Below are 15,965 nucleotides of genomic sequence, written 5' to 3'. Positions count from 1 at the left end.
TTAATGGGGACAGGAGAGAAAAGAGGCAGCTAAAGGGAAAAAAAAGTGAGGAAGGGCCATGACTGGGGATTTTATTGGTATTCCCAGTGGGCTGTAATAAAGATACTTTTCACACAATACAGTGAATGTTTACAGCAGACAATTTAGTTTCCTTCCAACAATTATGAGAGAAATTGAATCTCAGGAAATGTTAGTTTTCCCTAAAATTAGACATAACAATAAAGATACCCCTGCGAGTTTATTAAGGAGGGAAGAAAAGAAAAGCCATCAGTCTCTGGAAGACAATTTAGCACATTTATTTTAAGAATTCCAGCTAACTTCCAAAGCAAACACACAGCTTTGCAGCCGAGCCTCGTGCCGGGCACTGCCATTTTCCCAAGCTCCAGCAATCCCCAGCACAGTCTGGAATCAAGCACCCATTGGGTGCCCATTTCTACCATGGAGCTGGCTGGTGCAGGAGGTGCACTGCTCCCAGTCGGGAGGTGTTTGCTCCCCCGAGTGTTGAAGGCTGCACGTTTTTGCATGAATATTTGCATGCCGTCTTGCAGGTGCTCTTAGCTTTGATGCGTGTGCAAATGTGATGTTTCTGCACAAATGCTCTGCGTGCAGTTCCACGGGTTTGCTAACACAGGCCTAGCTGGGAAAACACTGCAGAGTCAGCTGTTAAGGTATTCCTGAGAAAACTGGTCATGAAATGTCAAGAGAAGAAATGAAGGGAGGGGATGAGAATTACTGGGCACTCGAATGCCGCTTCAGGAATGAATTCACTGTGCTCACAGGGCAATGCTGGGGATGAAAAGGGGAAAGCCCTCTGTGAAATGCTGAACATTCAGCATCTCTTTGAGCTGCTCGTACTCGGGTGCTTAGTTTTTGAAAGACTGCACTGCCATTGGAAGACACCATGCTATCCCTCTACTTGCCCTGTTTTCCTGACCTCTGCATCAAGGGTCTGTCTCACAGCTTCAAATCTCTGTTGTTTGATATCAAGAGTAGGGACAGGAGCTTCTCTGGTGATCTCTCTTCAGAGAGCCTGTCCTGTTTTGGTCACATTTGGGTCTGCCTGCAGTGCTCTTTTTTGGTAACACCCAGAAGGGCACTGGGTACATGGTTTGGTGCCCTTCTGAGCAATGGAAACACTCAGCTCTGAGTTTGTGGACATATTTATGTCTTGTCCACAATTTAAAAGATGACAGCAGAAGCCATTGAGTGGTCAGGGCAAATCTGAGTTTGTACCTTGGGTTTGTTGTTCCTGCTTTCAGCCATGTTGTGCCAGGATCTTCTCTAGTTGGGTTGGATCTTGATGATCTTTAAGGTCCCTTCCAACCAAAGCCACTCTATGACGGCTATTGTAGTTACTCATTTTGTCCTGATCACTCCTTCTCTAGAAGGTATTTGATGAACATCTGTGAGTTAGGACATAGATGAGCCACTCAGAGCAATGTGTGTGACCTTAGCTTTTTTTAGATTCAATACATAAGCTTATTTTTATTAAAGAAAAAAAATATGTTAGAATTGTTAAAGATAAAATCTGGTTTTTTTTCCCCAAATTTACATATTGGAGGCTTAAGCTTGAGATTTTCACACCTACGCTGGAGATTTGGAGACTTGGCTGCGTACCAGGTTACGGTTCTCATCATTTTGTCATGAGTCTCTTGGTGCTTTGTGCTTTCCCTAACAGCCCAGCACCTTTGTGCTCCTGTGACGTGACAGCTTCTGCTTTGGATAAGGGTGTGAATGAATAAAATTCTGCATATTCAGGGTCTGCAAGGAGGGAAGCATCCCAGTTCCAAAGGCAATGTTTAACTTCTCTTTGCCCTACCAGTCCAAGTCACATTCAGCTTCAAACGGACATTGCCTGGCCTAGTTTGGAGGCAGCACTTGCTACCCAGTTGTTGAACTTAGCATCAGGGGATGCTCCTGCCACCTCCTCTCAGGACTGACTCAGTGCCTGACGTCGGTGCTTCTCCTGGCGCTCAGGGCCAGGTCTGGGGCTGAGAGGCTTCAGGATAGCATGGGAGGCTGATTTATTGCTCCGGGGCTTCCAGCTAATTTCCTTTTCCCATTTCGACCACTTCCTGGCAGTCTGAAATGTTATGCAGGGGATGGGCTGGTAAAGGATATCAAGCTGCTCTTGGGGATGGAGAGGAGAAAGGGGAGGGGAGAGCGTGGCATGTCACAAAGCATTGATGTGTTTTCAATTTTAATAATATACAAAGGGGTAAGCAGCACCTTAGCTACTAAGGTGACAGGTGCATAAGAAGCACTGAATAAATACATAAAACATATTTGCTGTAGGCATTTGTCGCTGGAAGTTTAAACATTAAACATGCCTGCTTCGTCTGATACCATAATAAAGCAGGGACGTTCCCAGAGCCATTAGCTCTGCTCTGACTGCAGCTTTACATCTTCACTGGATGTACCATGGAAGCTGCATTGTGTCAGCGATGCCTCAGAGAGTTTTGCACCCCAAAGTGAGTTCTGGGGGGGATTTCAGGTGGTCTTTTGTGGAGCTCATTTCCCCTTTCATACTGATGTTTTGGTGCTGTTCCCTGGCAATTGCTGGGCAGGGCCTCTCTCTGCCTTTGTGCCTATTACCCTGTGGCTGAACGGTGCAGATAAACAGGTTTGTGTCTTTAGTTTTTGAAATGACAGGATAAGGAGGAAAGCAGATACTCAATCCATTAAGAAATAACTAGGTGGGTGATTCACTACCATTTGTGTAAATGCTAACTCTGCTCTGCCCGCGCAATTTATTAGTACTTCACAGGAGGAAAAAAAATTATTTTAATCTCATAATGGATGATGAGCTGTGAAATTGCTTCTGCAGCAGCTGGGCACCCTGGGGGAGGTGCTAGCTCACACACATTATGCAGGCTCTCCCCACTTCTCCCCGTCCTTGTGCTAATCAGACACATCGAGTCTGGGTGATGGGAGGGGGCTGTGCTGCTGCTCGTGGGCTTTATTGCCTTTTTGTATCATGCATACATGCATACATCATTTTCTTGTCAATTTGACTTGGGGCCCCAGGTGGAACTGGGGAAGCACGTGGGTCCAAAGTTGGGGCGTGTTTGTGGTGAGCGATGCTTTGGGCAGCACAGGTCCCAGCCCCAGCTCACCTTTAGGAACAGAAAGAGCAAATCGAATAGGGCTGTGCATCCAGTTCCCAAAGTGGAAAACTTGCTGCAGAGCACCCATCCAAAGTGCGGCACAAAGTCAGTTCTAAACTCAGTGGAAAAACAAAATGAAAACGGAAAGGGGATAAGCATGGTATGGAATAAAGTTTTCTTCCTGCTGTGAGTCCTTCTTGCTCGACTGAAGCCAGGTTGAATTAATTTCTTAGAGTGCTTTTTGCTAATTCTTCCCCCCGTGCACTCCATTACTGTTTGCAGGCTGCCTTATCTCTTGACCTGCTTACAGTGCATTATACATCATTATGTAATGTACCCTTGGCTCAATGCAGAATACCAAATCCATCCAGCCCAACAATGAATTTCTGTGAAGTGCGCTGATCTTATTATGCAAGTTCAGTATGCCATGAGACAAAAAAGGCAATTATGTAAAGTCTGTACTCCTCAAATAATTCCCAGAAACGCATGATATTCTTGAGTAGAATATTATCATATTCCTTGTATTGACTTCCAGCCCAGAGCCCAGGAAAACAAAGCAAAGGTTTTGTATCTGTCCGATCCGGTCGATCTAATTTTAGATCTGTATTGACTCCTCTCTGCCTGAATGTGCAGTCCCTACAGAATATATTTTAAAACCAAGCTAAATCTTTATAAACAACTGTGAGACAGATGACGGAGGGTGTGCTTTGCTGACATGGAACAGAGCTTGCACATCTCCGAGCTTCCCCTGGAACTCTGCCACGTTTATTTTAAAAGACCTGGGGAAGAACTGCTACGTAAATGTGCTGCGATGCCTACCCATGCTCAGGGTAGATACTGCAGTTAGATATTACTGCAGTTGAAAAAGAACCGCTGTGCATCAAATATGCCTTCTAGTCCCGCTAATGAAGACGTAACAAAGGGATTTTAGCTCCGGCTATTGCCAATATTTGCATGAGCCAATACTGAGTGCTCCTGAAAGTGCCATCAGCAGACTTGGAGCTGTGTATCCCAGGTGTGTGTTTAGAAGGGGAAGGTCTGCGCTGTAGGAATGTGGTGTTGCCTTCAGTGCTGGAGGTGGGAGTTCAGAGGCAACATCTCCATGTGGGTCCCATTGTGGCTGGGGATGGCACAGGCAGGGTAAGGCACTGCCTGGACATACTCTGCCCCATAAAAATGGCATTCAGAGACACATTAACAGCAAACCCGCAAAGCAGGAGTTTGGGGCGTGTTTTGTAAGGAGCATGCAGAGCTCCCTGCTGCTGGATATTGATTTCCAGAACTTAATAGGAATGCAGGAAGGTGGAGGGTTAATAAAAACAGATGAGAGAGGTGAAAGTGATGAGTCGTTCTTGTCTCTGAGGGGCTTCAAGAAGCGTTCACCAGAGGATTGAATATCTCCTCCAAAATGCTTGCTGCTATTGGCTGATTTTTCGGCCAGCTTCCCTGACTGGCTCAACTGCTGATCTGCTGCCTTAGGCAGGTCTTGAGTTCTTGGGAGGACAGTATGTGGTGGTGGGTCTCCATTCCTCCCTCCAAGTGGTTCCAGAAGCGTTTCTCTCCAGTGTCATGGGGTGGGTGTGGGGCAGCTCTACTGGGACCCACGGTGGGGAGCCCTGGTGGGGACCTTCCCTGTGCTCCCTTCCATGGCAATAACTGCAGAACACCAGGTAATGAAGGAAGGAGAGGCTGAGAGCTGGGGTGGATTACATTTTTCTTCCTCTTAATTCCTGGTGGTAACTTCTTCCAAAACTCATTTCTGTCTTTGTCTCTGGGGAATTAGAGGTCTCTCTCTTCCCTCAGAAGGATAAGTGTACCATTACTAATCCTTTATATACCGCTGCACGCTGCACTGCTGCTCCCATGCATGTCTATCTGCCTTTATGGTAACTGTAACCTTTTCTTGAACCAGAGATTTTCCTGAACAAGAGCCCTTTGGGATCTCCGTGGGCTTTCTTGGATACATTTTTAATAAACACAATAATTTGACTGCAGGCCCATTACCTATCCCCTGTTTGTTCTATGGGATAGTCATTTCCATGCCTACGAAAGCACTAACTCATAGGGCAATCAGAGAAAGAATGACAACCAGGACGAAATTGGTGTGTGCTGTGATAAGCCAGCCCATCTTCAGCATCATGCACTGTTGCGTTATGTATTGCCTGTAAATAATGGCCTCGAGAAGATATTAAATCTTTAGGAAAAATCAAGTCTAATTGTAACTATATTTTTGTTTTTCATTTTGGTTTATATACAGTATATGACTTCTGCAGAGACATTTTTATTCCAGGAAAATGACAGGCCAACAAGAAGCCATAATTGCACTGATTTTTAGAAGTGCCTGCATTACTACAGATCTGATGTACTGCAAGACATGAATCAGAAAAATTCTATTAAAAAATCTCTTGAATGGCTGACACAGGAGTATTATCCACGATGATTAATTTGACTTGGTCATTATGAACACAGACAAGTCTGACAAAATTGCATTTCATTCCCCACTGAATTCATAAAATCACTATACACATAATAAGAAGTTATAGTTGTGTGCTATCCACTATTCTTGACAGGATTCCAGTTCTGGATAAGATGCTGATTAAAAAAAAGAGGGAAGTGGGGGGAGAGGGAGTTGGGAGCCTTTTTAAAAACCTACAATAGGGCTGATTTCTTATGCTATAAATTGTTCATAGAACTCCATTATTTTTAGCTTTTTTTTTTTCTTTTTTTCTTTTTTTTTTTTGCAGTGAAGTAGTGATGCAGGTCAACCACAGCTTTGGTGATGCAAAAACTGAGTGTAAGCTATGAGTACTCATGGCCAGTTCCCTGCATTTTCCATCCTGCTTAGCAGCATGGCACCCCATTGTGGCAATCCGTTCACCCAAGTAGCAGCTAGACAAGGAGATCCAAGGTTTGCAGGGCAAAAGTAAATGCTTAGGACTCTGGTATCTCCTTTCTGTGCACATTTGGCTTTATGAAACTTGTATAAAAGGCTTCCTTTGCACTGTCAAATTTGGTTTAAACCATTCAGAAGGGATTGATTGAAATCCCATTCCATGGGATTTGTGTCTACAGCACTGGGGACAAAGGGCAGGTAAGATGAAGAAGTAAATCTCCAGCTCCATTCCAGGACAAAGATGTCCAGCAGCACTGTGGTGGAGGCTGTCTGTCTGCTAGGGTTCACCATAGCATGCAGAATGTGCATCAAAGCAACAATAGGAGGAAATGATGAGAAGCTTGGGAACGTTAAATAGTTTGATTGATTGCTCTTTGGGTGAACCAACATTCATTTGGGATTTAAATCCCACACTACAGGAAGGAAAGGAGCACAGAGGTCTCAGTAGGCAGGTAGAACCCAGTTTGCTGGTGGTGGTGGGGCTGCCTGCCATCCTGCTGGGCTCCTGGCATGTCTGCATGCTGCTTGTTGTTGTGCATGCACTTCAAGAGCATGTTTATGTTTGTGCAAGGACTCGTTTTTCCCTTTACAACTGCATTCCCTCAGTCAAAAACCTGAGCATGTGAAAATTAATGCAAAAGGGGCTGGAAGAACATCAAAGACAATTTGTAGGCTGCATGTGGCTGGCTGCTAATAAATACTTCTTTACGGTGTCCCTCCAACTCTACCCAAGTAATTCATTGGCCCCGCTATTCACAGGCAGGATCTCCACGTGCAGAGATGAGGCAAATCAATTTCCATTGCTAAGCCCCAGAGCTGCTGACATACAAAATCAGCACTGCTTCACGTCTTGGCACGGGGCTTTGGAAGGCACAGGTGGGAGCACAGCCTTCGGCAGCCCCATGGTGAGCACTGTGCTCTGGTCCTTGCTGGCACTGGAGTGTTTCTTTGGGGTTTGCAACATCCAGATGCCTTCCATCTTCTCCTGCCACCTGAAACAACCTTGCCGCCCCTGTGGCTTCAGCAGTCCGTGCTCTCCATGCATACAAGAGCACAAGCTTTGTTAGTGTCTGTCACGGTAGTCCTTGGTCGCACTTGTTCACAAATAGCAATGTTTTATTCACTCTGCAAACTTCTCAGCCTGCTTTTCATCTGTTTAGCCCTACCTAATGTCTGAAATGCCTAGAGGGTCACGTTCCTACAGCAATAAGCTCTCGTGTTAGCTGCAGGAAAAGCTTCGTTAGCAGGTGAGGGGTGGGAGAGTCCATGGTGTTTCGTGTCATCTGGATGATTAGGGTGGGATGAATCACATCGGTCGACATATTTTCTTTGTACCTTACTGGGAATAAATTTTCTTTCTTAGGCTTGTGTTTACTGTTGAGTGTTATTTGACAGGGCAAATATTTACCTGCAATAATGCTGCAAATCTCTATCCTTTTCACTGTGAATAATATTTCTCTGAATCAGTGCTTGGCTGCAACTCCTGGATCCTCATGGATAATCACACGGAGCATGACTCAGTGGAGAATTGGGGTCACTGGATGTTTGCCATGCTTCTGAGGAGAGCGGCTCCCAGGTCCTTGGTCAAGTCATGTCTTCAATGATTAATAGCAATGTGCAGGGGAGAAGTGGTGCTGGCCAGCCGTAGAGTGTTTTTTAAAGAAAGACAGTATTTCCCTCCTTGTCCAAGAGGGAAAAGGCAGGAGAAAGCTAAAGGCTTAATTTGTGGATGTGCACAACGCTTGTAGCTCCCTCAAGCTACCTGCATGGCGGGTTCTTGGTGTCATTCACAGTAAGGCAGTGATTATGGCTTTGGCTGGCTCCCAGCCAGCCCTTTGAGATCTGGATGGTGTTCAGACACCTGGATATCCCTTAGCCTCAGGCAGCTGGATGCTGGAGCTGTGTGGTCACAGTGCAGAGGTGGGCAGATGGACCCTAAATGGCTCAGTAATAGGCTGTTTCCAAAACCTTCCTCCTGTCTGCAGCATGCTGATGGGAGCAGAGCAAAGTGTGGTTGTGTCTGTCCCACTCTGTAGTAGCAGCAATGTGTGCTCCTTATTGCAGGAGCTTGCACTGTGTTACAGCTGTAATGGGTGCTTGTGGTGGAAACATTTGGAGCAGATGAGGGACGGGGGTTGTTCAGTGTGGAGAAGTGGAGGTCCAGGGGAGACCTCATCACTCTACAGTTCCCTGAAAGGATATTGTAGCGTGGTGGGCCTTGGCCTCTTCTCCCATGTAACAGTGATAGCATGAGAGGAAAAGGTCTCAAAGCTGTGTCAGGGGAGGTTCAGATAGGAAATCAGGAAAAATTCCTTCTCTGAAGGAGCAGTGCTGCAGTGGCACAGCTGCCCATAGAGGTGGTGCAGCCACCGTCCCTGAAGGTGTTCCAGAACCGTGGAGATGTGGCACTGAGGGACGTAGTCAGTGGGCATGGTGGGATGGGTTGGGGTAGGACTGGATGATTTTAGAGGTCTTTTCCAACCTTTATGGTTCTATGATTCTATTTCCAGTTTGCTCATTGCCAGCTGCTGACATTCTAGGGTGAGAGCTACTCGCTTCCCTGCTTGGCCCACACAGTTTTCAGATATAGCTTAAGGTTGTTTGGAGAAGACGTCTGCGGCTTGATACCCTTTTAGTTCAGATCCTTATCTAGGCATACGGAAGAACATCCAGTTTTAGTGTTAAAATTCAGGCATCCCATCATGGGACAGTGGAGACGAGCAGAAGAACTGGCTTCATCCCTGTAAAGCTCTCACTTCAGCTCCATTTCCACACAGGGCACTACCAGCTGCAGTGTCCCTCACTGCCCTTATGTGGGCTGCCTGTGGATCCTGTGAGGGGTTTTTGGGTGCCAACTCGAGGGACGGGGCCTTAACATGTCTCCTTCTGCCAGGAAGCATCAGGGGTCATGGGCAGCCAGAGCCCTGCTCCTGAGCAGCTGAGGTCTGCTGGGCCTGGAGCGGAGCGGGCTGAAGGGAGGACCCATGGCGGCTGCAGCTCCTCACAGGGAGCGGAGGGCAGCGCTGAGCTGGAGAGGCCTGGCACAGGGAGGCTTGTTGTTTCAGCTGATGTCAGTGTTTTAATTTGAAAGGGAATCATGTGTAATCACAACAAATGTCATCTGTTTGAGAGCAGAAAATCCTAGATCTCCCATGCTCATTGTGTGCTCCACAACGGGCGGCCTTTCAGCAGGGCAAGCTTCCCTGTGCCTGGCTTGGGATTCCTGGTGGGAGGAATGGGTTCAGGCCAGCTCTCTAATCTAATTTGTAATGTATCCTTATAACGTATAATTGGCTGTTTAATTTAATTCAGATTAACATAAGAATAGAAAACAGAATCCACCACGCAGCCCGGGCGGCGGTGGGAAGGGCCATGAGGTGTTTCTGGCAGGAGTCTGGGGATGGTGGCTTTTGTGCACGCGATGTGAGCCCACCCTTCGTGGGCATGGATGCATCCCCCTGGCCGTGCCAACAGCATGCCACAGTAGCCCCCTCCCCCCTTCCCACCCTGCCTCTTCTCCCTTCCCTATCTCTCTACCCATCTATTTAAAACACATATAGAATAAGGGCGGCCTGTTTTGGAAAATCGTTCTCCGCGATGCGGTGTAAAAGCTGGCAGGCGCCGAGGCTGATTATGTTGATTGGATATTGTCTAATCTGATTTTGATTGTGTACGGCTTTGATTGTGATTTTGATAGGTCTGCACAATACTGTAGCTCTTCGGAGGGCTGTGTGAGTTACACAGGGCTTTTTTCTCCCAGGCTGAATAGCGCAGAGCAAAGAACGTGCAGGGGGAGCGGGGGCAAAACCGCCTCAAAGCCCTTCCGCGAGCTGCTTTGCGGCAGCACAGGCAACTTGTAGTTTTGAAGAGAGCTTTAGGAAACTTTGAGTGGGTTTTACATAATTTAGTTAAGCGCAAAAAAGCCACTTGCTTATATACCTGATACCAAAATAAACCGGTTGGAGGAACAAGTTTGCTGTGCAATGATTTATTTAAATCCCTTTCCATAAAGCGCAGAGTGAAATCCTCTTAAATAGCTGGAGAAGAATTTATATACCTCGAAGAGTGTAGCTCAAATGAAAACTTAACTGCTAGACGTATTAAATGGGATCTGTCTGCTTTTGTGTGCAGCCTCTCATCCCCCTACCTTGCCAGCACAATACCACTGCTGGTGCAGAATACAGAAGCTGGCTGGAAAAACAACTGGGCTTGAATTTCCCCTGAACAATAACTGTTGATACAGAGCTAGCTCAGCCTGGTCTCCTTCTTATATTTCTGGTGTACTCGTGTTTCCCCAGAGCTAGTGGGAATTTCACGCACATGTGAGTAATTGGGTGGGATGTGCGGCATATGTGCTCTGCTCTGTGGTTGTGATGGGATGAGAGGAGACAAGAGGTGGATTTCCCCTTAGCTGCCTCTCCTACTGGATTCTGAGCTCTGATTAAAAATGTATATATATTTTAATTTTATTTTATTTTATTAAGGGTTTTCTCCCTGCAGTCTGGGGGTGATAAAGAGCACGAACCCAAGTGTGAGCTCTGGGGCAATGGATTAATAAAGCCTGAAATGTTCAACCAGTTTTGCACACGCCTGGGGTTTTGCTCTTAAATCAAGTATTAAGTCAAAATCCAACCATGAAACTAGGTGATCTGAGAAATTTAGCTTAAAATCCATGTGTGTAATACTATGGCTAATCAGAATTTCATATGCTATAATAATAAGTGAAACAGTAGATCTTTAGAGTAAGCCTCCTCTGCCAGAGACTCATTATATTCTGCTTTCGTAATTAATAATTTTGGATAGATTTACGCTTACATTATGAAGCAAATATGTTTTTGTCTGATATAAGAACAGTTACACAGGTGTAATAATATCTTTTTTTTTTTCCCATGCAAATTGGAATGCTTAATTTTATACAAACCAACAGAAAACATGGGAAACAAAAGAAACAGCATCTCTGCACATTCTTGGGGAGTATTGGTACGGAGATGAGGGCGTGCTAACCCAAACCAGATTTGTATAAGAATGTAAGGAAGGACAAACCTCAATGTTTGGCTTTCTCTCTTTAGAGGGGTTTATAAACTGGTACAGGGTTGCAGCAGGGATGAGGAGGGCAATGAGCAGTGTTTCAGGAGCACTGTAGGCTTTCAAGAACCTGTGGTGTCCTGCAGTTGATAGTGCAGTGCTTATTACCTGGCCCTCACTCGATCATGACCTGCTGATGGCTGGGGCTGCAGCTATCTTTTCTGTTAAAACAAGAACATTTTCGCTGAGATGTGCAATCACTTCTATTTGCTGAAGCAACAAGGCAGTGACGCATTGTGAAATGTCTTTTTCATTTTCTAGACATATAATAGTCAGAACGAGAATAATGAAGACTACGAAATCCCACCCATCACGCCTCCTAACCTCCCTGACCCTTCACTCCTGCACTTGGTGGACCACGAAGCTGGATATCACTCCCTGTGCCACAGCCTGCCTCCAAACAGCCTGATACCTGCGTACCCCTACCAGAACATGGACCTGCCAGCCATCATGGTCTCCAACATGTTGAGCCAGGATGGGCATCTCCTCTCCAGCCAGCTACCCACGGTCAGTGACTTTCCCCTCTTTTTATATTTTGTTAAAGCCATTTCTGTACATCATGCTATGATTTGATCGAGATGTTATACGTTTAATGAGGTGTTTGCACCAGGGATGGGGATTGAGCCTCCTGCTTGCCACCCCATGCTCTGCTGCAGGAGTGGCTCAGTGGCATTGGCCGGAGGAGCACGGCTGCCCCACAGAGGGAGAGTTTCCTCTTGATTTCCAGGAGAACAAGATCCCTGCTGGCACTTACAAGCTCAAGTTGCCTTTTGGCTCACATGGTGATAAGGTGATACCTTGCAAAGTTTCAAATGATGCTTCTATAGGAATAACTAACACAGGGAAAATGAAATAAAGGCAGCTCTGGGAAGAAACTTGGAGGCTAATTAGGCCTTAAAACGCTTCTGTAGCAGCAGCATTGAAGAAAGGTTTTCTCTTGTTTTTTGGAGTGGTGTTGAATTAACACCGGAGCTGTGTAATAATATTTTCCTCTTTAGAGCATTTAGCCCTATGGTTAGTTTTCTACATTGTTTCTCTCTAAGATCATTGATTTTCATGGGTGCTGTTGGAAGGCATCAATATCAAACAGAGTTAATTTTACTTTATTAGCATTGCCTGCAAGCCTGCAACTGCTCTAGCTAGACAGCATTTGGTGTCGATTGCTTGAGTAGATAATGGAAAGACAGTGATATTTAAATACTTAAATGGGATATTATCTCTTAGTCTAGGAAAATCCCAAGGCTTTCTAAAGTCTTGGTGCATCTCCAAGTTGTGTGGTTAGGGTGTTTAAGAAAAACATCATCTTCTGCCTATCAATATTGAACACGAGCATATTCTATGAAATTAAATATTACTTAGGTCTCTGTGTTAGCTTTTAGGTTCTTAGGTGATTAAAACATTCATTTCTGAGACAAAAAGAGTCAATTTCAGATGAAATATTTTTCCCTAGTTTAATTTAAAGCGCAACCCTTTTTCCTGACCCCTATTTTCATAACACAATAATTTTATCCTGTGTTGATTGTCTCATTTTTGAGAGGTGATATTGCACTTATAAATCACTTTCTAAAATACCTAAAGAAACAAGAATAGTGGGATTTATTAAACAGCTTCAGTACGTCTGAAATAATTTATTTTGGAGTAGTCCTTGGGAAATGTTCTCTTTCTTATTTTATGGTACTGTTTTACAAATGCAGCGTGGTGACAATAAATCAGGGCTGAACCGGAGAAGATAAGAAGGGGGCTTAGTGGGCTGTAAACATAGAATAGAGAGATTAAGATTTGTTTGCCCCTTACCACTAAAATAAAAAATCCAGTGAACCCTGAATTTTCCAGCCGACAGTGAATTGAAAGTGCTTAGTTTTGAGTGGAAACCTCCGGAGCTGCAATACATCTTCAAAGGTCCCAGCAGTAAAGGAAGTAGATCAGGGTGCGAATGGTGTTGCAATGTCAAGTTGAAATTAAATCCTGCCCCCCCCCCCCCCCCCCTCCTGCTAAAGCCTTTTTTCCATGCTGTCAGACCTGAGCTACAGAAACAGCTCCCAGCCCTATTTTTTCCTGCCCAGCTGTGGTTTTGGATGCCCACACTGAGTTCCCCTCACTCCAGTATAGCTCCACTGTGGCAGGATTGTAGCACGTGTTCCATAATTACCATTGGGAGCAAGGCATGTACATGGTGGAGTAATTAAACACAAGAAACAGAGCAGATTTTTAAGCCTGTGTCACTGACACCACCTGCTCGCATCCCATTGATCCTCAGCTCTCTGTGTGAGGCACCATGAAGATGCTTCAGGCCTCGCTGCCTGTCACTGTGTGACGTGCGACCTTCTCCAAACCTGCCCAAAAGTTCATCACATTCAGGTGGGAGTTGCAGCAGAAAAGGGTCTGATCAAGGAATCACAGAATCACAGAATGGCCTGGGTTGAAAAGGACCACAATGATCATCTAGTTTTAACCCCCCTGCTATGTGCAGGGTCACCAACCAGCAGACCAGGCTACTCAGAGCCACATACAGCCTGGCCTTGAATGCCTCCAGGGATGGGGCATCCACATAACAGGAAGAGACTTATCTGCTTGCACTTCCAAAAAGAGTGGATTTATTGTGACACAGGCAGTGATGGGAAGCACAACTGGGAGCGCTGCAGAGGCAGCATGTGGAGGTTTGTCTTTGCTCCAGGACAGGTGTTGCATTGTATGTTGTACCACGTTTTGCACACGCAGCTATTTCCTGCCTCAGCTGCCATGTCTTGTGGTTGGGATGCAGTAAAAAATATGGTGAGCGAGTCAAGGTCAAATGTTTGGATGTGGGTAAGACTTCTCCAAATAGCAGCTAAAGGTTTGGGATTTTGAGGAAGGCATCCCTGTGCCAAATCTCAGCCTGCTAGAAAGGCACGAGTGAGGACTCACTGAGTGCAGTGATGGATCATTTCCTCTGCAGCTCACAGGTGAATAAGGGAAAAATATACCTGCAGGCTGTTGTGGCCCGTGTGTCATTTCCTTGTCCTGGGATGTCCCAGCACTGTCCGTACACTGAGTTAAGCCCCTCAGTGCCCCTGCAAGGGAGGCAATTGTTGTTCCCATTATGCAGGTGAAAACCTAGATCAGAGCGGGTTTAAAGCAGCTGCGGGAAATCCCACAGTGGGATGAGAGCTGGAGAGTGAAGGTGAAGCCTTGGAGAAGGCATGTTATAGTTGTGCTGGGCGAAAGAAATAGCTGAAAAATTCTCAACAGGACAGGTTATTCTCTCTTGCCATCTATTTTCTTTTTTTTGCTATGGAGAAAGAGGAGGAATGGTTGGAGGGAAGGTAAATAGGAGAGATGTGATTTTCTCTGAGAAATGGTGAATACTTAGGGAAATAAAAGAGGAAAAAAAAGACCTGTTTTTCATGTAAAGAGAATGACTTTGCCCACTGTGAGCATCCTCTCAGCTTTTTGGTGTCGACAGGTGGCTGCTGAGCCCTCACAGGGGTCCGGTGGGGACCTGGCAGATGCGAGTGAGAGCTGGGAAGTGCCGTGCATTGCTGGGGACAGGCAGCAGGGCGGGGTGCTGCTGGGGGAAGGAGCTGCTGTGAATAAATGAGATTTCAGAAGGGATTTGGCAGAACATATTTGACAGAAAGAAAGGGTGATCAAGGTCAGAGCCTGTGAATCTCCAGCACAGTGCAAACATATTTCCATAAATATTAGATAGTGTCGTGTCTCTGCTCATCAGGTGGGATGGTGCCCAGTCCTGGGTGCTGCACCCTTCTCTGCTGGGTGGAACTATGGCACAGCTGTGTATTTTTGCTGGGAGAAACATCATTTTGGACACCCCAAGTGGCAGCTGTTAGGTGCAAGCATTGACTTTGTCATCAGTATGAGAGTTTGATTGGAGAGACTGGCAACTATCCGCGCATCTCCACTCCCTGGTACTTCTCACGATGGGAGATCTACTTGACTTTATTTCTTGACATTTGCACTGCTTGTAGCTGTGAATAAGCTACCCAAAATCAGCCTCCCTCACTCTTCAGCTCTTCTGGACGGGGTTGCAGCAAATGCTGTCCTATGGTCCCTTCCCTTCCCCTTACTGGGAAGAGAAGAGATGGAGAAGTTGGAAAGAAAGTATCCCTTGAGCTCCAGGTGATGAATTTTTTCTGCTATCAGCAAGCTGGTGCATCAGCTTGAGTGAAAAAAAAAGGGAAAAAAAAAATAGAAAAAGGCTCCAGAAATATCCTGGAAGTGTTTCAGTTCAGTTTGAGCAAAACCAGATCATCTGAAAAATGTTCAGAATCACCAATGGTGAGAAGCATATTCATGGTGTAAAAGATGTCAGGTTTCTGGTTAGGTCTGGAACCTGTATGCATTGGGTTACTGGCTTTAATTATTATTTCCTGGGGGTTCCTTCCAGGGAGGAGAGGTTAAAGGCAGGAGGAATCAGAGCAGCAAGGACAAATGCAGCCCTGAAATTTCTGAAGAGTTGGTTGGCTGGCTTCAGGTAGCTTGGCTTTGGAAACCAGGCAGCTGTTATCTAGTACTACAGGGCTTTTCTGTGGAATTGAAAGAAAGGGGAAAAAAGAAAGAAAAAGAACACAAAACCAAGAAAAATTTCAGCTGTAACACACCTACCTGGGTCCGTGTGAGAAATGGAAATGAAAAGCAGGCACCTCTCAGAGCCAGGGTTGTGTGCCTGCCTGGGCCATGGGGATGGTGTAGGTCTCTGAGGACAAACATCTCGCTGGTCACCAGCAGAAGACCCTGAGCGAGGTGGTGGAGTCACCATCCCTGGAGGCTTTCAAGAAGAGGTTGAATGTGGCAGTGAGTGGCATAGTTTGGTGGGCATGGGGGTGATGGGTTGATGGATGGACTTGGTGATCTTAGTGGTCTTTCCAACATTAATGATTCTG

The 15,965-nt window shown here is 45.8% G+C and overlaps 1 protein-coding gene across 4 annotated transcripts in view; it reads left to right on the top strand.

Moving 5' to 3' along the window:
• Window positions 1-15,965, top strand: part of TOX2 (TOX high mobility group box family member 2) — a 148,290-nt gene that overhangs the window by 85,762 nt on the left and 46,563 nt on the right. For all 4 annotated transcript variants that reach the window (XM_025142323.2, XM_015296795.4, XM_417340.8 and 1 more), the window contains one exon: window positions 11,347-11,592. In XM_025142323.2, coding sequence (XP_024998091.1) covers window positions 11,347-11,592 — 246 coding nt within the window. The remainder of the gene's footprint in view (window positions 1-11,346; window positions 11,593-15,965) is intronic.

Source organism: Gallus gallus, chromosome 20, assembly GCF_016699485.2.
Source record: "Gallus gallus isolate bGalGal1 chromosome 20, bGalGal1.mat.broiler.GRCg7b, whole genome shotgun sequence".
In the NCBI taxonomy this organism is placed as follows: Eukaryota; Metazoa; Chordata; class Aves; order Galliformes; family Phasianidae; genus Gallus; species Gallus gallus.
This window is presented reverse-complemented; position numbering and strand designations above follow the sequence as displayed.